Source organism: Phalacrocorax aristotelis, chromosome 3 (genome assembly GCF_949628215.1).
Source record: "Phalacrocorax aristotelis chromosome 3, bGulAri2.1, whole genome shotgun sequence".
Taxonomy (NCBI): domain Eukaryota; kingdom Metazoa; phylum Chordata; class Aves; order Suliformes; family Phalacrocoracidae; genus Phalacrocorax; species Phalacrocorax aristotelis.
Window position 1 is genome coordinate 89,474,861 of NC_134278.1, and position 24,184 is coordinate 89,499,044.

The following is a 24,184-nucleotide window of genomic DNA, read 5'->3' on the forward strand; positions in this document are numbered from 1 at the left end:
AACATTAAATACATTTCCTCAGTAACAAACCGCCACTTTGCCTCCTCGCAGAACTGCTCCTCCACTAAGTGACACATGCACTTAGATGTAAGTGCAAAGAGAAGTAAATTATACCTTTTTCCTGTAGAGGGCCCGAAGGACACGCTAGAAGACAAACACAGCGCCACACATCCCTGCACACGTGGGGCGTCGCCTGCCAGGCGCCGCCGCCATTTTAACCCTGGAATTGGGTGGTGACTGACCACAAAATGGCACACGGAGGCTGCAGCTATGTTAGGCAGGGTAGAAGGGTAAGCTACGGCCTTTATTTTCTGGGGGAGTACAGAGAAGGGAAAAAACACGCACACAAACTGTTAAATTCAGGACAAGCGTTGTATGCCTTTAGGATGTCCAGAGGATGCATGCCTCTTTCTGAAGGGCTTTGCTGGGGAGAAAGGGGCAGCGGTTAGGTGGTGGCAATGTCCTCTGGGTGCGTTTTTGTGAGGTACAGGAAAATGGCGTTCCTTAAGCTCCTGAGCTTAGAAGTACAGTGGTGACTGAAGCAAGTAACAGCCCCATCAGAGAATGAGTTTTGTTATGCTCAAATAATAATAAAAAAAAAAGCAAGTATTCTGGTAAACTACTTAACCTGGCTGCTGTGTTGGCTTAAACCATGCATGATGCACCTATGTATTTAAACAAGGTAATCCATGCCAAAGCAGATATGATCAGTGATTATATTCCATGAAAGATAAAAACTAGCTAGCTATAGTATTACAACTTTGATGAGTCAACCGCTTCTTGCTGAGATGTATCAAGTGGTTAAAGGAACAAACATCTGTTTTATTGTGTTATGTGTGGATGGATGGTTTGGGGGCAGGAGTGCTGCCTGCTCTGGAGGGCAGAGGACTCTGGAGTGTGGTGAGAGACACTTCTGTGCAGATGCTGCAAAGGAATCCAACAGTACATATTGGTTTCAAGGGATATATATGCTGTTCACCTTCCCTTTTAATTTAAACTAATTTAACCTACTATAAGATGTTTTTATATATTTTGGTTTTTTAGCAATTGCTGTCATTTAGGTAGTATCACACAGATGTGCCCAAGGAGCACAAACTTGTGAGAAGCCCTGGCAGTATTTCTTTCATTCAATCTAATTTCAGAGGCAGAAGGAGAGCCACCCAGTTGAATTATGTTGAAGGCGGACATAGGAAAAGCAGATGAAAGACTAAAACAGAGATGAAATGGCCTTTAAGCACAAAGGTAATTAAACATGAGGATTTACACGCCTTTTCTGCTGTGCTGTAATCAAACTGAAAAATGCTTGCCTCTCAAATTTATACAAGTAATCTAACCTACTAAAGTAAGGAAGTATCAGATATACTAACTAGGGAAAAATGCAAACTTCTAAGCTCATGGTTGTCTGGTTCATTTTCCAGATGCTTTTCAAAACCTAAGCATTAAGATGTGTTCTTCAGTTACATTGCAAAGAAATATTCAGATATTTGAACAACATCAGGGCCACAGATGTATTAACACACAGAGTGCCAACAAAGTCACTCACGTTAACACCAGCTGAGAATTTTGTTTGGTTTTTTTTTCCCTGCTGTTGGTGGGACTTTGGATCAGATGCTTGAATAGAGTATGTCTCAGCTGGCAAAGATTAGTAAAGGCAATGGCCACTGAGGTTCCTGAGGCCAGCAGGCTACCCAATACTGTCTTTGTCTTAAATGACTTTGAGCTTCAGATTCTTTTTGGACACAGATGAGCTTACCACTGTGCCTTAGCTGAAGGCTTGGCTCAGTTATGTCTTGGCTTTTTGCTATCGGAATGGAAGTGCCATGTGTCAGGAAGCTCTCTGCAAATCAGAAGTCACTGTAGCTAATGTCAGAATCTGGCCTCTTTGCCTTATGAAAATCTCTGCAAACACATCCGAAGGCAAAATCTAGCCCTTAATTTTTCTGGTAGTACAATCTCACCTAAGTGGCAGAAGCAAAAAAAAAAAGTTTTTGAAGCTTCTTGTGTTCTTGTTAATTTTTTTAAGTGGGCCAAGTCTCAATCTGGTTTCAGGAAGGAAGGAAAAAAAAAAAAGGCGCTTTAAAGCACAGGTACCTCTAGAAATATTAACCTACGCCCAGAAATTACTCATTTATCTCCCAGAATTCTTCTGTGTAACTCTATATATAAGGGATGAGGTAGAATTATTAGTCTTTAATGATCTGAGTGCACTCCAGAAAATAGGATACTTCATTCTACACAGCCCAGGAACACCTATTAAAAAGAATACATTAAATGGACCAGACTTCATTTTACCAGCTCAAACCTGGAACAGCTTCACAGCTTAAGAAAAAAAAAAACCAAACCACAAACCACAACCACCCAGTATAACAACTGTAACCCTTCTTTTCATTATGATTTGAGACAAAAATTTAAGTTTCAAATTTCTAATACATTCAGCATACTTAAGCAGTGAAAAGAGGTACACTCTCACTGGAGCTGCCTCTTAGGAAGGTGACACATGTGAATTAACTCCATTTTAGTTAAACTGGTGTGAAGTTGAACTCCAGTGTGATCATAATGTAAACTAATCAGATGCATATAAGACCATCCTTTGCCTACATTAACTTTTTAAAAATTTGAAATCCAAATAAAGCTACATCGAAACAATGCTGTTAATGTTGCAAAGTTGTACGCTAGATCTGCAATTCTGCAATTATAGTATGCTACAGGGCCATGCCATCATCTGAGATAAATTGGACTTTAATTGCAGAGCCCATATTACTGCCTAAGCTATTTGTGGCTTCAAAACTACTGGGAGCTCAGTAATGCTGATGACCATGCATGGGAACACAACCAAATTAAGGCCCAGTATCTACCATGCAGTTCTCTGAGGTTTCTTTAGAGCCCTAACCTGGATAGAGATTCACTGGGATAGCTTTTATTTTTAACATCCTGATAATGCATTTCCAATTTTTACATCAATGAAGGACAGTTGCAACGTTTAGAAAAACACAGTCAGAAGTTTTATTTAACATTGCCAACGTGGCCTATACTTTACAAACCATGTTCCTGAACAACTGTAAGAAAATCTGTTCAAACTTCCCAGGAAAAAAAAAATCAGCCATGGCAGAAACCAAACATGAAAAATCCATTACAAGTAGTTAAAAGCTGGCAAAATTATAAACATCTGGGAACAGAACATTACCATAAGAAGCCGAGGAACTGTATGGAAGTATCAGCTGTAAGCTTGTTATATAATAGAAGGTAAACAAAGCTTAACAAAAACTGTCAAAGGATTGAGGAAGTGGACTTTAACAGACGTGTAAATTTCACTGGAAGTCACTGACTTAGAATCAGCTAGACTTTTAGTGCCATTTTTGTTACATGAAGAAATTAATACCTACATAAAGCCAAATTCTCAGTTGTTCTGTGCAGTTTTTGCTACTGTGGTCCTAATGAAATCAGTCAGTTAAACTGACTTAAAGCAATAGCGAATTAAGCTTGTGATGTCATACACAGTCTCCAACAATAGCATTTCGCTAATTGCACTTTGTATTCTGCAACACACTGAGAGAAGAACTTACTGCCATTCAGGAGATACATAACACACAGGTGGATGTGTAATGTGTACATACATGGACAGCACCTCCTGAGATTAACTGCCTTGAGGAAACGCTCTCTCCATGGAAACTTTGCAAGAGAAAACACGTTTTGTCTTGTTTGTGAGTTGGGGAGGTTTGTCAGCCCAGGGCAACAAATTAAAAAGATTGTTTTTGCTATCCAACTTCACAGTGTTTGTTACTAGGCATTTCTCCTTCTCACCTTTTAATAATTAGGTCAGCAACTTTGTGGCTTTAAACAATAACTAATTTGTTTCTGTGAGGCCAAAACCACTCAAATGACAAAGAAAAAATAAACATTCTAGGAAACAAAGACTACAACATATTCATGAAAATGAACTTTCCTATCAAATGAGGCAATATTAAAGACTACTGCTTTTTCAGACAACTTTTTCACATGCACAAGTCAGCAGCTGCTCATTTACTTCAACAGGGTCTGCTGGTAAACAGCAGCTAAGAATTTGTCCCTAGAATTACTACTTTAAAAGTTTATTTGCAAGCACAGCTGAATTTTGTTTCTTTTCTGCCAATTCTGGATCATTGCTATGCAAGATCTATCACCATGAATTTGAGGTGATCACTAGCTTGAAAATCATTTTGTTGTTCATGTACTCTGGATATCCCACCTAGGTACCTTTGATTTCAAGATTGTCTTGATGTAAAGCTGGAACAACATACTGCTGAATTAGACCCATTTTCTATCACTTAATCTAGGCTTTAAATTCGTCCATGGAATGTGTCCACACTAGACTGAGAAGAAACCTCTTGGCAATACTGAATTATCATACTGAATTGCTTCCATCCACTTGCTGGGGCTGCCAAATTGAAATGATGCATGTCAAGGCAACCCTACACTGAAAAGTAAAAGATAGCCTCTTAAATGTTCCATTTATAAAGCTTTTTATTCACAGTCAAATTTAGTATCCCCTCTGAAATATATCACTTTACAAAATTGATAGCTTGCCATTACAAGATTTCCACGCCATATTCACTCAGCTTAGTAGAAAAAACAAGCTTTTGCTCTTTTCCCTTTGCTACAGCTGATGAAGATTGAGCAGTTCAAGGTCTGCTTCTGAGATCACCAGCACTAAGTATTCCATAGATCTGTAAACTTCTCCTACAGGGAAGGTTAAAAGTCAGCAAAAAGGCAAACTGTTAGTTCTATCAGTAAAATATTACCAGTGTATCATACTGGAAAGCAGAAATTGAAGGAAAAAAAAAAAGGCACAAACTACCACTAATGCTAAGGATGCTAAGAGTGATCTGCAAAACAAAAGCATTCTTGTGGACTTTCTGGAGCTCTCTGCAAGGAACATCACTCAAAGCAAATTAGCAAAAAGAAAAATTACACCGTCACACTGCAGAACTTTAATGCATTTTTTTCTAATACGTGTCACATATGATTCTAAAATGACAAATTGCGTTATTTACTTTCTGTATTATATTCCCCTAAATTGCTGTTGCCTAATGCTTTGTTTTTCATCACTGGCAAGTAAACTTCTAACTAAGAAACAGATATAGTCTTTTTAACTAATGTCCTGTTTTGGCATCTTTATAGCTCAGTTTATGACAAAGAGCCCACATTGGGATGCAACCAGTTTCAATTATTTTGGCCCTCTTAAGTTGGAAAGTTTCTTTGGCTTGAAGTTTGTCAGACTTACTCTTTTGGAGAAGGAGAACATCTCCACAACACCTCACAATCATTTCTCCAATTATACTCCAATCTGCATGTCAATGTTTTTCTGTTTAGCTGAAGTTAATTTTTTTTTTCAACTTCTGATTTACATCAAAAATAGTTTGCTGTTGTTTCCTTACACTTTAACACATTAAAGCAGCTATACATAACTAGCCAGCCATGTGTGGTGGAAGAAATGACATTCCAATCAAATTGTTTCATTTTTCTTATGGATAACTTGGCACATATCCCACCTTGTAGCAATGTTAAACAGAGGAAAGTTTTTTTCTAGGTATAAGGGTTTTTTACAGTTGCTTTCAGTAGAAGAGAATCTGCATGAATTGAGTCAAAAGTTCAGCAGATCTTGCCAGAAGGAACCCTATGCGCAGAATGCCATTTACACCAGTATACCTCCACTGTGTTTCCAGTTACCATTTGGAGTTTACTGTTCACAACTCCCGAAAGCCTTCCTATAGCCAACAGCTGATAGAAGCCTTAGTCCAAGTAACCAAGGTCTCCTTTGGGAGCTGCAGAACCAGGTCTTCATCTCTGGGCAAAGTATGTCATTTATTATGGAAACCAGAATTTCCCTTTCCACTTTTAGTGGTCCCAGCCCCACAGTTAAAAAGTGAATTTCACTCTACCCTCCTAAATCCAAGAAAATTCTTAATTCTGAGAGAATTAAGTTTGTGTAACTTTTATCATTCCAGAGAACTGTTTTGAGATTTACAATGAAACAGCAACATTAACACCTTTTTGAAAAAGCTTCATGCTGGTTTTGATTTTCAAGGCCAGGAAGAAATAGGATCTTAAAACATCCACTCTTGAGCATGCAATTCTCCAATGATAAAAATACTGAAGGAGTAGAAATGAGCACCAGTGGTGTGTTGACTTCCCAACTCATGGCTAGCATTTACAAGGGTGGGAATTTAAGTTCTTGTAGAATTTCTCCTTTGCATAGATGGGGGGGATGGGACACCTTTCATTAGACATTTAGAAAAAGATAATTTTCTGACTGAGAAAACACCAAGTAGTGGGCCAGACATCTACCACAAAGTCCTACGCCATTGATTTGTTAACTGAGTAATTTACTTTTCCTGTCCAACTGTACCAGTTCAATGAAGCCATGCTAATCCTTGAGGACCAAGTGGAATGTCTCCCACTGACTTTAAATTCAGTGAATCAAGGCAAGTCCCTACTGTCCAATCAATGACCTCCAAATTTTGCCAAGCACAGTGCTTCCCGGATGACGCCAAGAACTGTTCGCTATTTCAGTGTAGCTATTTAACACTAACGCTAACGGGGCTTAAAATCTTGATTTACATTTTAATTTCTCTTCTGAAGGTTGGTGGGTTTTTTTTTTTTGTACACTTGGAAAATTCCCCATGCAACCTCATATCAAATTCTAGTCATAGCTGCTAACTTCATATGCTCTTACCAACCTCATTGCTTTCATGGTGCAAAGACTAGAAAGCAAGAAATGTTCCAAGAACAGGTAACACATTAAATGCATGCTTCAATACAAAATCTTTAACAAAATAAATACTATTTTCACTTTTAACTTAAAAACCTGAACACAAAACACACTAGTTTTCACATCAGTTAGCCTCTGGTTCAACTAAATATATATTTATACCATAACTTAAAGAGTTTTACATAATTTTATCATTGGTTTAGTTAAAAACGTTCTCAGCAATTTTGCTAGTGCTTCTCTTAGCTGGTACATCAAACTAATATTAATTAACCCATAATATATTTATAGCAAAATCAAGACAAAGCAGAGAGGCGTCACACACAGCTTAATGTTCTCTTTATCTTATATTCATTAATACTTTTATTCACTGGTACTAATAATTTTTGCTATTATAATAGCAACTCTTTGCATTACGTTTGGCATTAACTAATGCAGAATTGGTATTTATGCGCCACATTCAGCACATGCAGCAGTAAGACCAGAAGCCTTCCAGGTGTTTTCCTTCCCTTTCAGGCCCTGTAGAATCATTCTACAAACTATGGCTTGTACAGGGTTATGAACACAGCCACTGCAATACATTTTCTTCTTGCCAGCCTCCTACTTTGAGGCAGGAAAATTGTTATTTTTTATTCCAATATTTATGTAGCTTTTCCAGGGAGGAAGTTTCACAATGTTCAGTCAAGTCATCTCATATTTGAGACCTCAGTGAAGTTAAACAGCTATCCTGAAGTCTAGATGTTCCAAGAACACTTCAGTGATGTAAAGAACACTTAGCACTCATGATCTTGTATTTCAAGCCTCTTTCTAATAGGACTGTTAGTGAATAATAAGGACATAGTGATGCTTCTTAGTTTGTGGGGCATTTGTCTGGGTTGTTTTCTTTGTGTTAGAAAAATAAAGCCACAAATCCAGGCTGTGAACAGCCATACTGAATGGTACGAGCCTTAAAAAAAAGTTCACAAAGTTGCATTTGTTACATCAATTTAAACTGCCCTATCACAAATGCCAAATACCTGTATATAATTAATTATACCAGATGGACTTCTACCTCGTAGATCTTAGCTAATAGCCTTGCATTATTCTTGTTTAAACATTTACCAATGAATCCTGTGTACCTTACTGGACACTGAATTATGATTTTTTCAGAAATTATCCTTCTAAAACAAAAGCTATAATTGAAGCTTAAGAGCAAAATCACGTAATGGAAATGTCCTTCAATCCCCTTTTAATTAAGAGCACTGTGCGTAAATACAAGCTGAGCTACCCATTTCCTCAAAACAATGCCTCTCAAAGTATAAGAAGTTATCTCCCAGAAAATCTCTATATTAAAAGTGCTTCTGGCTTGTGCCACTTCAAACCACTTCTATGCTATTGTCTTCCCAGTTAGTACATAGGACACCTGGCCTTTTTTCTTTTTTTTAATTGCTGGTTTTGAGATTAACATTTTTAACTCCATGCTTTGCACATGCAGACCTCTACATCCACACAAAGTCCAGAAATCTGTTTATAGTAGTCTACAGATAGCATTTGCTGAATCACATTGAAAGGAGTACATGACAGGACACACAGACTTCCAAACAAACTCTGTCCAAACTCTCTTAGTACTCTAAGAGAACTGCTTTACACGAGTATTGCTGTCTTTGGTCAAGAACACCCTTGGGGTCATTTGCGTTTTTAACCTTAATCACACAAAACAGACTCCTGAGCCCAACAGCTCTTTTGTTTTGCGTAACCATGACATTAACCTGTAGAAATAAAGCATTCTCATTTTAGCTTTCAGCTGGAAAATGTTAATGGGCCTTTGGCATGCACACTTACATGAGCAGTCCTGCAGATTTGAAGCAGCAAAGTTAGGTACCCACATGAACATATATATAAGCAAGTTCACTTGTTAGTTGGATTGAAGGAATTGCTATTTACTCGAAGAGTTTCTTGTAACCAAAAATGTGTAAATTCCTGCCAGCCACTGAAAAAGTTTCTAGAGATACACAACAACTGTTTTGAGTTTATTAAACTTGTCAATGTATTGAACTTTTACATTCAAATATGTATTTTTAGGTAGTCAATGACAAGAGAACATTCATTTTAGCACCTCATTCAATTTAGTCCTTATTCTTCATTGCATGTTGCAGTACAACTCTGTAAGGACAGTAACCATCCACTGTACATCATTCAGCTTGCAGTACTATATGTATACCGGATTAATTTGTTCTTATCATTTAGTCTTTCACACCATCTCCCAACCAGTTTTGTAGACTGCTACCCAAACTGCATTGTGGTGAACTGTTTATTTTTCCTTCATAAGTGGTTAGGTCACTGCTAACTGTTAAACAACTTTTTGGCTGATAATTGAGTTTTGCTTTGCAGTGTATTGAAAAAGGAACTAGTGAGGTTCTTCTGAAGAAACTAACACGCTGCCTGTTCGAAACAACTAAGCTTCACATTTTTAGGAAAACAAATAGAATATTAGCAAAACAGAGCAGTAGTTTTTACTGCACCAGAGGATGCTTTCCGTGATGAAGTTCTGAGAAATTGCAACAGACGACCACACTCCTACCACCTCTCAGAGCACATTTCTCTCTCTCAGTGTCAGCAGTAAGGGATAAGCGCTACAGCCAAAATTCCAGTCAAGTTCCTGCATGTGCTGTTTCCTAATAGCTGTCCCTAGCCTGTTCCTTTTTTTGGGCCCTAGAAATTGCCCCTTGGGGATATCTATTTTTTCCATTGACTAGACACAGTGACTTAGAGTGGAATCCAGGCTGTTTGCTTGTGGCCCTTGAAACATTCAAGTTCAGAAGCTGAAAAGGGAACAGTTTAACACAGTGAATAAACGTTACAAAACTCTACAAATACAGCATTTCACACAACGATGTAATGAGAAGGTAAACACTGCTCTTGCATAAAGACCACAGATTGGATAGCATTGTTTGAGACTTTTTAATATTCGGGAGATTTAGTACATATAAAAGTGTCAATCATTCGGCAGTTAAAAAAAAACCAGGAATTCTTAGGCATTATCAGTAAAACATCACTGGTACCTATTACCAGCAAGCATATGACATGTCATTATTATTTGAATAATGAAATGCTACTTCTCTCACATCAAATGGCACTTTCAGATACACATATAATGTGATTACCTCAGCAACAAGTGTTCTGGACAAAATACAATCCTGTAAAATTCTGAAGTATAACTTAATCAAGATGTTGCCATACAGCACCTCTGCAAGATGCACACAGTATGCAAAACCAATTTTGAAATAAATTCTAGGTGTGTCTATAAAAGGGGAAACAAAAAATTAGTCTATCTTTCTCTTTTTTCCTTTAGCAGGAGTTTTGGAGGTATGTTCATTTTCAGCATTTGGCTCCCAAAGTGCATTTCTTACAAATCTAGAAGCAGCTCCTTTATCAAGTTTGGATGCCTTTTTCTTGTCTGCTATTTCTTTGACCTTGTTCATGTATGTTCTTATTCTCTCCTAGACGAAGAAAAAAGGAAAAAAAGGAAAAGTACATTTCACACCACCCTCACAAGATTGCTGCTAAAATAAAATCAATGAGTAGAAGCTCTCCACACTGTACATTTCTAGAACTATGATACCTAGAAAAATAGCATCATTTAAATATAAATACACCAAGCTCTTTGCAAACTTGAGGCTTTCCCTTTAGCAGATTTTCCATCACAGGTACCTACCATACTAATATTTGCGTGACATCCACCGTCATAGGAACATGAAGTCCTACAGAGACAAAGACCCTGCATCTAATTTACAGTGAGACGAGAATTGTTCTTGCAAAGTTATAAAACAAAATACTGAAGTCAATTTGAAGTTTGGCTTACATAAAGATGGCAAAATAATATTTAGATATTTGACATACATATGTCAAACCACAACCATATCTTGTGGTTAAGATCCTGAAATGGTCAAAGGGGTTTGTCAGTGAACCTATTTAAGATGGCCTGATGAATTTCCAGCTGTATCAGAGGCTCCTTTTACGACCATAAATAATGAAAAAGCCTCTTTCTACTGCCATTCCATAAAGCAAGGGGATACTTTCTTGCTATCTTAACCTACCATAGTCATTTGGTGTCTAGAGCTTTTTACGAACAAAGCATGGCTTGGATTCAGCCCCACCTAAGTATACCCTCCCAGCTTAACAATCTCATTTATGTGCCTACTCATCCTCATCTACTTCTGCAATCAATAAAGAAAATTACCTTGAGAGGGTAACTAAACCCCTCTAAGATGGGAATCACCCTCTGTTAAGTGCCCGCTTCTTTTCAGTGACTAGAGAGGACACTTAGAGTAATTCTGTAAAATACATAAAAGTTTGGTTGATTTCAGGTCTACATATTTAGCCTAATATGGCCTTCAACTCTAGGGCCTTTAGGTGTTTCTGTAATACAAACAACAGTAACATATATATACATATTTTTTTATATATATATATATAGTGCTCTACCTGATACCCGAATGATAAATGTGGATTAACAACATTTATGGATACTGCTAACTAAGTAAATGTTGATATTATGTAATCCACACATTTCTCACACAGCCATTGACAGCTTTTTGAATCTGGAACAAAAGTTAAGAGACCTACACTTCTGAACTGATTTTCAATCTTCAGTGACCATTATAAACAACTGATTTCGCAAAAAGTTAGCCACTCTTTCCGTATTGAAAACACAGCTTTAATGAGGAGAGCTTTACAGGGTCTGAAATCATGATAGACTGTAATATTTCTTTGGTTACTGAGATGGCTAATGAGAACAGATGGCAAACCTACATGTATCAACATGGGAAAAAGGAGCTGACAAATGTCAATGTGACAAAAGAAATGAACTCTGATAGCTTGAATATGAGTTTTATTAATACAGTTTGAATCCCTGTGTATTCCCTGTATGTATACAAGGAAGCAAAATTCTAAACACAAAATCATCATGACAAAGTCTGGTTTTATTCCCTTTCCACATGAGTAAGAACATCACAATGCTCTTGTGCATTCGTTCACCTTGATACTTGTAAAAGGCAAAGAGAACGGGCTAAAAATCTAGCCTATGGTAATATTCTCATTCTTCAGAGTTAAAATGACTGGCAATTGTGAAGTAAAGTACCAGCATAAAACATCTACAGCAGAAGAGATAAAATTTATTTTTTAGTATTGCTAAATTAACACAATATTCAGACACTATATAATAGGAGGAACAAGAAACTGACTGAAAGCTCATGAAATATTAAATGATCCATTTTTTAATATGATACCATCTAGACTACTGAAAACCTCACAAAATTAAAAATAAAAGTATTCTTGTTATTCAGGCTAGCTTTCCACATTTTTCAGTCCTATCTTCCGTTCTATGGTTATGTAAGGATTACTTTTAAGCTAAGTATTTTACAATTACCCAGATTTAAAATTTCATTTATACAGGCATTAAAATGGGTAGCTATAAGTTTTGATTTTTTTTTCCTTCAGGCTAAATGATTTGATTTTTTTCAGTCAGCAGAATTTTCAAGATAGCTGGCCTTCTATACTGTAGTCATGCATCTAAATGGAATATAAAGACAAACCTAAAAGATTTATTGTAGGTTGTAAATATGTCACTAATGCAGAATTACTGGACAATACACATACAACTGGTGCCAAAAAAGCTTTTAGCGTTGTTGCTGAACTGGATTCTTTACTGCTGAGAAAATGAATTAATGGAGGACTTGGAAGGGGGAAGGGGGCTCTTTCCCGTCTTCACTAGTAAATCAACCACACTATACAGTCATACAAAAGTAAGAAAAGGCAGCCTCAGAGATTAACATGATTCCAAGTTTTTGTAAGAAAAAAATGCCATACTGGAAGTTATAAATTATTACCGGACATGTAACATTTTTCCATTTAACAGATACAAGTGAAAAGGTGCTCTGTTCAGAATCCAATTCTCAAACAAAGGTGGAGAAAAGATAAGGTGACACCATTCATCTTCTTGTTCTTTTCTAATTTCAGCAGTTTCAGCTTTAAACAGTACTGTTTGGAGCTAAAAATATGACACTCTTAATTTAGAGAGCCCAGCAGGGCATATCAACAGTTATGTAATACCATGTAGCGTGTGTGCGATTACGGCAACATACCAATTTTAAACATAGATATTAACACTTTTTCACTTCTATATGAGCTAACTGTTCTGGGCAAGTTAAGATATTGCAGTGCATGCAGTGTAAGAATCTTACCAGTTCTTGTTTCACTGGATGTTCCTTTGGATTGATTCCCTGAGTAGCCAAGTATACTACAAGAAAAAAACATGGTTTTTTTGAAACTGACGGCTGTCATGACTGAGGACCCAGTCACATAAGAAAACTGTAGTTTCCACATAAAACCATTAATAAGAATTGGAGTTAATGGTGTTGTTAAATCCCTGACAAACTATTATCATCAAATACTGCAGCTAAAAAAAAAAATCTAACATAGTTAAACTTTCTGTCCTTAAAAGGACGGAAAAGGTTACCATGAAAAAACAGGAAGAAATATCCTCATGCACATACAAAGTCAGCTTTTGTAAATATCAGTTTTTTATTTGGAGTTTCAACATCAGTTATCCTACAGGTGGCAATAATTTGGGTCCTCCGGGTAATTACAAGTTTCTAATTATTTGGCTATGAAATATGATTATTTAACATTTGCAGGTACCTAGAAGGTGTTCAAAAGGCAATCAAAAATACTACTTTTCCCCCCTACCGCGTACTTACCCCAGAACATTGAATTTAACGCATACACCGAAACCAAATCCATCTTTGCTTGCTCAAGAGGTTCTAACTAGAATGAAAAAAACCGACCACATTTACACATTTTAAGATATGTACAGATTTTAGTAATATGCACATTTTACAATTGTGAATGTATTCATAAAAATATACACACTGAATAAGCTCTCCTCTGCAAGCATTCATGTCATTTTCCAGTCTGATGTTAAATGCCACAGTCCCATACAGCCACAAGCACAAAAATCTCTTCACATGTAGCTCTTAGACTACTGTTCCCATAGCTAGAAAAAAGTCCCTGTTTCCCAACAAAACTTAATTCAAAGTAGTTGTTGCTACCAATGAAAGAAATAAAAAAAGTCTTAAGATCGCTGAGGCTCAAATATTAATATAGTATGTTACAAACAATCAATGAACATTAACACTAGACACGGTACACTGTGTTCAGCGCATGCTGGAATACTTAGGGCTGTAAAGCAAAGGAAGAATAAAGGTAGTGAAGTGGTTTTTTTCTTCAGCTGTCAGAGTCGATTTATTATTTTAGTCCTATAGGATTTCCAGAAACTCCGATAACATCATTGTACAGCTCACTAGTTCTAACATGGATACTGTCAAAAGATCGGTGTTGTCAAGACTGTTATCTTCATAATTTATTTGTGTTAGAAATCCTCAGAGGACAAAGAAGTTCCCTCATGTGCTAGCTTTTTTCTGGCCCTGAAGAAATATATGTTAAGCTTTAAATGTTAAAAGACAGAGAGGCTTGTATGAAGTCTTCAGGCAGAACCTTGTCCTGTCTTCATGCCCTAAAAAACCCCACATTTTATAGACTTGTGCTTATAACATAGCTAGAGGAGACAGCTCCATTTTTCAAGCAGCAGTTTCTACAAGCCTAGACTTCTAGAATCAGATCAATCCTCACTGCTGTCAATTCACCTTTACATCCTTCTGGGTATACCAAGTTCCATTAAGTTAGTTGTGAAAATGTCTCAGAAAAAAATGTGAATGACCCCTCCTTTACAAAAGAGCACTCAGCATGCACTTTAAGGAAGGTCAGGAATAAGCTAGAATGTCCTCTACCTGAACAGCTCACTGGTAGGATCATTGCTTTTCATCTTGGAAGAGCATATTTTTCATTGTTTAGTTTGTATCTTAGAAAGATAAGAATTTCAAATGTTAGTTATCAAGGGTAGGAAGTGTTGTATTTGTTAGTTCTCTGTGCAGTGGCTAGCCTAACAGACCTTTTTATTTCAGTTCAGGTTCTCAGGTATTCTTTTATTAATAACAAAAAGGTTTTGTCCAAAAGAAGATTGTTTACCTTTTGGAGAAGCTCACTCCTGGAAATTGACATCATTGTCCTCAGCATCTCATCTACAGAACCAAGAGATTTTTCAAATGCTGCAAGATAATCATGAATTTCAGTGGGGTATTCTTCTGTATTAATATCATCCTCTGACATTTCCATCTGGAAAGAGGAAACAAAACTAATAATCCTTTTCATTAAGTCCCTACAGAGTCAAGACTGTATTTTACAATACAAAGCATTAGCATTTATTCATTAAACATCATAAGAAATGCCTGCTTCTGAAGAGTTCTAGCAGCTAATGTCAATAGTGGCACAGTTAAAGGTCCTATAACTTCAGGGATATCTCCTAACTGCTGTGGAAAATGGCACAAAGGAGCGTTACAAATGACATGAGCGTAGTAAGTATTCTTGTAACAGTCCCAAACCAGTATTTAGCTTTTATGGTCTGTGATAGAAAGAAATTATCTGCTTCTTTGAAAGAAATGCTCGGTAAGTCCTAGTATATGAATAGCTACACCAAGCAAGAGCCAGGACACTTCGGGAAAATAAAATAATAATAAAAAAAACAACAACCCACAGGGATATGGTTTCAGCCTGTCTTAGGAACAGACATTACTTCAGTTTTAAAGCGGTTATGCAGCGCCAGTTATTTCAGGGTTAGTTACGTCTTCCAGTGCTAAATTTAGGAGTTGGTCAAAAAAATTCTTGTGAACCCTGTATCCGTTTTTTTTAATTCTCTGTGGGGTATTACAATCTGCAATATAACTCTAACAAAGCTGAGTTGATTTGGGGATTTCAGAATACTCTGGAAATCTTGCAGACGCATCTATGCATGGCAACTGTGAGATAAGCAAAGATGTGAAAAATCTCAAATCACTCCTTTTTTGATCCCAGCATTCATGGTAACATGGTATGGCTACTGCCAAGTCATCTGGCTGCTGGCTTACAAATGATACCTTTAATTCCTCTCAAATCATAAATCACATATTCTCTTGGGGAGTTAACGTTACTTTCAACTACGTTACTTTCAACTACGTTACTTTCAACTACGTTACTTTCAACTACGTTACTTTCAACTACGTTACTTTCAACTACGTTACTTTCAACTACGTTACTTTCAACTACGTTACTTTCAACTTCTACTGACTGAGCAACAATTTTTTGAACATTACAAGGAAAGAGAGAAAGAAATATGTAATCTTCCTGCCCATTTCATGAGCTGCATCAAGAACAGTGGGAGCACCTGGATCACTGCAGTCCTTCCTGCTTGGGATCAGTGTGATAATCCCACTACCCAGCTGCTGAATACAGAGGGCAGGAACATAAGCTGCAGAAACTGCATACTGAAAATTTGATCTATGAACACCAAACCACACAGCCAGTGCAAACAGCAAGGAAACAGCAACCAGCTGTCACATCTCTGGAGTTTGTTTTAGATAAAGATTTTATCTTTCCCTTCTCCTGGCAAGAGCATGGTATGTGTGAGAGAGGTTTCTTTTTATTTATATTGTCTTCTGGAGGTCAAACAGGAGGAAGATTGGGAGGAAAAACAGCGTGGAGCTACTCAAGCTTGTCTGCAACTCCAGTTTTAGCTGCACCAGTGTGATGCCAGAAACACGATCAGCTAGTTAATGAGCCCAGTTTTGCTGCCATTGTTTGCAAAGGTTAGAATTATAATCCTACTCAGCTGCATGACTTCTCATCCTGGTCAGAGCTGTTTTTCAGATTGAGAACAGAATCACAATGCTACCAAGACATGTTGAAGGTCTCCTCCCTATCCCAGCATGTAACTCTCACATATAAATACCGTTTCAGTCAGCTGCAGCAGACCTAAGCAAGAAAGCTGAGCTGGATCTGTAAGATGCTGCCCACAGAAAGGCAAAATACCAAAATATTTCTGCCATTTACAATAGCCTTGTTTGTGTTTCGTTCTGTCCTGGCAACCTGCATTATAGTAACCCTTGTTAGGTTGATTAAAGGAGTTCAGAAACACTGTTGGTTGCTAACTTTTAGTCACATAATACAGCACAAAAAATACTCAAAGCTACAGAAGAAACTAAATTTTCCCAGCTGTTAATACAGTTAAGGCTGCTTAGAAGGCATCGTGTCATTACACGTTGACACATACAGGGAGAGAGGCGTAATCCAACAGTCATCTGGAGTTTAGCATCACTACGACTTAATCTACTATGGTGTTAATTTGGTGGACATGCATGAACATAATGATAAATTACACCTTTTTTCCCTCTGTCAGTGCATCCAGCACCAACAAAAAAGAACAAACCACAACAACAAACTCCTGAAGCAGGAATGTATTACAAACAAAACAAACTTGAGCTATTTTACAGCAGTTGCAAGGATAAACAGTCACTAGAGCGTTTATGATATTCTTTCCAATATCCCAAGATAGACTTAAAGAATGAGACAGAGGAAGAATAGGAAGAGAGAAGGAAAGATAACAGATACCATCCAAAATGTATTTTTCTCCAATTACTGTCTCATGAACCAGAAGGAATTAAGCTTGCACTCCTGTCACAAAGAACTTACTTGACACTGTCAATTAGCAAGGAAAGGAAAAAAACCAAACTATGAGCCTTCAATGGAGCAAGGCTGCACAGTATAGTACCCTTCATTGATAAGTCCACTCCTTCTGCCCAGGGAGGGGAAAGAATTTTTTGAACTCATGTTTCTGTTCCACAAAAACTAGCAAGTTCCTACTCCTGCTGCGTAGGGTCCTCCCTCTTCTTAGTACACTGTTGTTTCAGCACTACTAATCTCTAAACAGGACATGTTACAGTGTTGGCGCATGCCAACAGTAAGGCAGCAGTCAACAGTCTAAAATAGTTTTGGTAACATTAAATCAACAAGAGCAAACTTACACTACCCTAGAAAACACGTACACCCGGAACTCACAAAATTGTTCCTGCCAAAATCAACACACAGACTGCACAGACACACCTGCAGAATGAGAAAGCCAAGGATGGGAGGAACTAAGACCACTTCAGTGATTCTCTAACCATACCTAAAGGCTATACTGCCCTCAATAGTTATGCTTCAGCTGTTAAATCACAAACAAAATTTTCTTCAAAGTTTTACAAGTGTTTCTTTACATATTTTGAACAAGCAGAAATTTAGTTCAGTTCCTGAAGTTGATGTTTACTACACAGGTTTTCTCTGTTGGATTTGCTGACTTTCAACCAAATTTTATCTGGCACAGAGATTCCACTTAAAAAAATTAAGGACAGTACAAATATTCAGATAAGAGAAGTTACGAAAATGCTGGGTAAGCATGTGAATAATGGGGAAGTCTAAGGGAAAGAAGGATAAGAATTTTCATTATCAAGTAATAACCCTTATGCAGAAGACAATCTGTAGTTGTGCGCGTGATAATACTTTACAAGATTTTAATTTAATTTAATGACATAAATCAATTTAATACTTTACAAGATTTAAATCTGAGAATGCAAAGGAAAGTTCACAACCCATAAACGTAAAATAGAAATGGCTTACTTTGATTAAGGACACTGAGGCAAACAAATAGCAATGAAAAATGTCGTGTGATTTCACAATATCATTCTACCAGAAACAACTTTCCCTTTTAACCCTGAGCATAAAAACTGCCGTGTAGTTTTTGGGAAAACAGCACAGAAAAGAAATATCTTTGAGGAAGAAAAGGACTTTAAATCACAAAAGTAAACCATTTTAATGGCAAAACTTATTCATTGCATTTAAGTCTGATAAAAAAATTGAGTTTCCACAGGTGGAAAATTTCTGAATATTCTGAAATTTCTGAAAATCTCTGAATAAATTCTCATTTATTCAAAAACATGACCACAGTTATGAAATCTTCTGCTTAGAAAACAAGTAACACCTTGTTTTCTCTCCAGTCAACAGAGTGTAAATCAAAGCAGTATACTCAACTTGCAAAAAGGGAAGGGAGGGAAATATCAGACATTATGAACCACAGAAAAGGCACAAATATGAAGAAGAGAAAGCAAAAGAAAATACGTCATCTTCTGCAGACTGTAGAACAAAGACTAAACACGTGACAATCAGAAGCAGTTTGTCCTAGTGCTAATGTGGCTATTGATCTAAGATCCAACTGACTGAAATGCTGTATTAAGGAATCTTAAATTAAAACAGACAAAATACACATGATTGTGCACAATACAACTAGCAAAATCATCCATCTTCACATTTTTCTTCCAGGAGAATAAAGAGAAGAACTCTGCAGACTGCTTTCAAGGAAAGCGCACCCGTTACTGGCATATAAAGGTAAAAAAATTAAAAAGGGAAACTGCAGACAATTTGCAGGTGGCTTTTATGAATAATCTTCGAATATATCTGGTGTTTTAACACCAGCCTTAGAAAGTAGTTGCCAGCTGGCTTGAAAAGCAAAACCAAACCTAACTTCTTGCCCATGCCCACAGCCAAACTGTATCTGTCATACTGAAAGATATAAACTCTAATTAGGCCCTGGGAACATCTATGAGAGATTTTGCTGAAGTTGCATTGTGAAAGTAATGGAAGCTACACGCATATATCAACATGGCAGTAGGAAACCCCAAATGAAAGAATTAAAAAAAGCTTAGTGTCATGCACATGGTTTTCAGCTGGAATTAAAACTGCCAAGTTCAAGATAAAAATGGTGTATTTCAAATATTTTGTAACATGTAAACAGAAGACAAAAGTAATTTAGGATTCTTCATTCTGCTTAATATTGCAACTCATTTTACACTTCATGCTAATTCTTAACCTATTTCTTAAACATTAGAAGGCCTCATCTTCATAGGGAGCTCAGATCTTTTTTTCAGATCATTCATTAACAAAAATAAGATCACACTTTCTTCCTTTTCATGGATATTTACAGATTATATAAAGAAAACCAAAACAAACCCAAAACATTTTAGTCAGGACATATAAAATTCTCTCAAATTCAAAACAAATGTATTAGAAACATCAATATTACAAACCATCTCTGTCAGCTCCTAAAAACTGACACTGTCCTCCCTCTTATGAGCTCTCACAACCTGCAGTGAATGTGGCTGATGTGCAAGCACAGCAGAGATGTCCCTTCTGCTCTAATACTGTGGCTATGGGATAACAGAGCAATAGGAACAAGCATCTTAAATTTAAAGCTACCAGAGATCATGACTAAATTCTTTGATCACAAACCTCTTTTGGGCAGAGAAATCCACTTTATTCCATGTTTGCAAAGCTCTAAGTATGATAGGCTCTAATCTGTGACAGACATTCCTCAGCATCATTGCTGCATAATAAATAATTACTTGCCTGCTAGTCATCACTGTGTCCACAGATCTGTTTTGCTACTAATGCCTTTCAAGCCAGCTCTGGGCAGCTGAAGAGCACATCTAGTACAATTTGTTGGAGCACTCTTCCAAGGCCAACTCACAATCTTGTTTGCAAGAAAGATTTCCATTGCAAAAGTAGTTATGCCTACCATGAAACACCGAGTATGCACCAATGGGCTTATCTTGATCCCCTTAAAAATATCCCAACTCAAGCCACTGTAGTTATCCAATACACTCTTTGCACTAAATTACAATATTCATTGGCAACAGCCAAGCAATCATTTTTAACTCTGCCTGCAAAGCTACGCTCCATTCAGCATCCCAACCTACACAGAAGAACCCTACAAAACAGCTCACAGCCATCAGGCTCTTGCTGATGCCACTCAGATAAAGCCTCTTCAGCCTCAGAGGATTTATTCTGATCTGTCTTAAAAGAATATTTGAAGGGATGGAATAGTATTTTTGAGGCTCACTTATGCTTCAGCCCATAGGGAATATCACAGGATAAAACAGGCATCTCAGCTTGGCTTAAACAACCCATATTCACTGCAGCCCCCTCTCTATCCACACAAATCAACTTTGGTGTAAACCTTCAACTCCATCTGCATGATTTGTAAAACATTTTTATTCTCTGTAATCAGCTGTCCTAGGTTCCACATCTTTGGTGACATAGTCGCTTCCTCTTCTGAACAAATCCAGTATACCCATTCTTGTTCAGCTGCAGTCTGTCAGGACACCCTCCAGTAAGTACAATGATAAAACCATGTTTCTTTAGGTACGTCCAGAACACTTCTTAGTGAGAGGTTTCAATAAAAGCTCTCACATTCAGACTATGCTACCACAGCTTAGTTCAAGACTGGGGCTTTAAAGTGATGTTAAATTTGTACATATAAACTGGTCTTTAAAAAGTATACTTTTGGTTGCACTGAACCTAGCAAGAACTTCTTGTACAGCAAAATACTGTCTCCTTTTATGAAACAGTTTACACATTGTCAGAGTGGATGAAACTCAGTACACCTGTATTGCAGTGGGTTTTTGTTTGTGACAGCAGTCAATACTGAATACATCTGTCCTACCAAATTTGCAGCAAATGGGAAATAACTTGCCTCCAGTCAATAGTTCCTGTATGCTCTAAACCATGGAGTTTACTACCTCTTCTAAAATTTGCTGCCACTCTCCACTAGTATCAGCACCATGAATATCCAGAATTAAAGCCAAGGAGTTCTTTAATCCTTTTAAACTGCTGACCTCCTTTGTGTTCTTTAGCCACTGGTTCCACAATGCATGAAAAAGTACTTCTTTTTATCAGAACTCAATTTATATTTTAAATCTGTATTTGCAATATATATCAAATACAGTGTTATATATTTGCAAATTTGCAATATATATCAAATACAAACATATTTTTAATATATATTTCATATAAATATATTAGTCTAGAACAGCGTCCCCAATCCATTCGTGGCTGTTCATTATCTAACTGTGCTAACAAGACTCTGTTCAACTACTAGAAGCATATTTACCCATTTTTTGTCTGAACAAAACGCAGTAACTGTGAGATGTTGCATTCTGAACATCGATCTTACTGATGCAACAGAACAATGGGGAAAATCTTTTCTACCTATCCCCTAAATAGAATTTAACAACTGATAATCTGACAAAAAGAAGACCAGCTACTATGAACATAGATGAGCAATGTGCAAAATCACAGAAGTGAGGGAGCAATAGGGAAATTCATTTAGGGACATGGAGTTTTCACAGGGGGTGAAACAGATAAAACATTGTAGGATGGCAGAACAGAGACACACTCTGACCTGGCACAGGAAGAAAGGGCATGGGAGTAACCACACCCTGACATGGAAGAGAGAACAAAGAACCAGGAGACTAGAGGAAGACAGGAAAAAGGAATCAGAGTAATTTCCCAGCACAGAAAAATGGAGCTTATACAGAACAGCAGGCATGGGGAACACTGCCAGCAGAACGCCTCATAGCAAGCCTGCATGAAGAATAGAGAAAAGCAAACAGTTACAGTAAACAAAGAGAGCTCAGACAAAGGTAATGAAGTTTGTAACCTCAAAGCTTTCATAGTCTATTATCACATCCCTTTGGCATCATCTCTGAAGGTCACAATATCAAGCTTCACTCTCATTGTTACCCCTCAACCAGTAACCTTTGTTTCTTGTTCCTGTGCTGCCTTTACAGCTCCTGTTCTGCAACATCTACCTGGAGCTGTGGTGACCAGCACCATTCCAGTGCCTTGTTGTTTATTTAAAAGAATTGACGTTTTTCCTCCGTTCACCATTCTATACCATACGCAACCTCCAATTTTCTACTGCTGCCATTAAAAACAAACTTTACTAAAGGCTGGCAGTCCATATGAAAAGCAGACCAACTGCACACAGATGAAGGATTCTAAAAATCTTAAACCACTTCAGAGTGAAATGTGCTTATGAGAAAGGTTTGTGTGATTTCTGCACTGCATTTCTGATAGGAAGCCTCAGAATTCTAACAAGCACTTTCAAGTTTCTCATGTGCTGGGGTATAGCCTTGTGTTAATAGCTTTCTCATTTCTTTGTCAAGCATCATTCCACCACAGGATTAGCAATATCCAAGTATTTTGGAAGTGTTCTTCTATATTTTTAAAACTAAGAAATGTGCCAGACACCTTTCAGTTTTTATTTATTTTACAATCAAATCTTTCCATTTTTGTTGGTCTCAAAAATAAGGCCTTTTAATTAGCATAATCAAAGTTTAATTTTCAGGTCAAAGTCCCTTATTAAGTTGCTCACAGCAACTAAGCTTGCGGTCAGAAGGCTGTGACAAAGCATAATGAAGGAGACATCTTCACCTTTGCAGCAACATGAGAGAACCGTAACGAGACATACTTTATTACAAAGTAGTTAAACTTAGTAATTTTAAGTATCACCTGTCTTTCTGTTAAGGCAAAGGAGTGCTGCTGAACTATTTTAACCATGGCCTGTATGTGCAAATTGTATCTTCTCTTCAAAAAACACATGCTCTTCTTACAACAATTACCAAGTTCTCAAGGCCCCTTGAGTCGCAAACCCTATTTTACTGACTTTTAATAGGAACATAACCATTTAACTGCTTACAGTACAGCCTTCCTTACCACAACTGTCCTCAAGGCATGACACCAGCTGAAAAGCCTATAGTCCATATTTTCTTTCTCATGGGTGGTTAAACAAGTCGTGCATTAAACCATGCTTACACTCGCTAACAGAATCAGTACCGCGCACAACTTGAAGCTCAGTTCTGGGGAGGTACTTAGGGGCCATCTCCGTGTTTAGGACAGTGGCAGTAGAACAACTTGGGCTGTTTAACGCTGGCTTACAGCTCCCCTGGAAGCCCAGTTTAGCTCTTAGGCCGCACACAGGTTCCTTGGTCACACACACACACCAGGTGAAGTAGATGCACGTGCAAACTGAGGCTTTCCCACCAGTTCATAACCAAAATCTCCTGTTCTAACGCCTCTTTGTGAAAGACGGAACACCTAACCGACCCTTCAGAGATTTGGTAAAATGGGATTTTAGCACCTGACCCGGCTCCGAATGCACTCAGTCACAAGATTCCCTAAAGGAGCCGGATATGAAGACCCACGCAGGACTGCTGCTCACGGCATACCGTCGTGGTCTGACGCCAGCCTTTTCTGCCAATCTGACCTCCGTGTCTCTCTCAACAGACCGAAAAACCTACGGGACCGAGACAACCCACGTGTGAACAGCCACCAGAGGCCCCGGCTCCCGACAACGCATTGTCCCTTTTTAAACGCCTCTGGAAACCGCTAAAAGCACAGGAAGCGGTCTGACGGCAGGGATGACAACCCGAGGCCCACCTCGGGGGTGGGGGGTAAGGGGGGTGGGGAGCGCCTACGAAGCCCCACGCGCGAGCCGAGGAACACGGAGAGGCAGGAGGAGCCACTCTTACCTCAAAGCAGCCGCACGTGGGGCGGGGAACAGCGACGGGGGCGGGGCCTCGCCGGGCGCGCAGCGATGACGTCAGTGCAGCAGCCGTTGGGCGCGAGGGGCGGGCGTTGCCAGGCGCGTCGCCGTCGTGG

The 24,184-nt window shown here is 38.0% G+C and overlaps 1 protein-coding gene and 1 long non-coding RNA gene across 4 annotated transcripts; one reads left to right on the forward strand and one right to left on the reverse strand.

The window, feature by feature from the left end:
- Nucleotides 1–204: 204 nt before the first annotated feature.
- Nucleotides 205–10,614, forward strand: LOC142055035 (uncharacterized). The gene is made up of 3 exons (XR_012659782.1): nt 205–290; nt 1,143–1,242; nt 10,229–10,614. It is a non-coding gene; the product is annotated as an uncharacterized LOC142055035 (long non-coding RNA).
- C1D (C1D nuclear receptor corepressor) lies at nt 8,742–24,145 on the reverse strand. 3 transcript variants are annotated; one of them, XM_075088406.1, is made up of 6 exons: nt 24,053–24,077; nt 23,752–23,816; nt 14,810–14,956; nt 13,483–13,549; nt 12,967–13,022; nt 8,742–10,224 (listed from the first exon to the last, which is right to left on the reverse strand). In XM_075088406.1, exons 3-6 carry the CDS (start codon nt 14,954–14,956, stop codon nt 10,048–10,050), a joined length of 447 nt encoding a protein of 148 aa, XP_074944507.1. In that variant the 5' UTR covers nt 23,752–23,816; nt 24,053–24,077; the 3' UTR covers nt 8,742–10,047. The 3 variants fall into 3 exon arrangements, with proteins under 3 accessions (XP_074944507.1, XP_074944506.1, XP_074944508.1); XM_075088405.1 differs by lacking the exon at nt 23,752–23,816 and having other exon boundaries at nt 24,055–24,145; XM_075088407.1 differs by lacking the exon at nt 24,053–24,077 and having other exon boundaries at nt 23,664–23,753.
- Nucleotides 24,146–24,184: the final 39 nt, after the last annotated feature.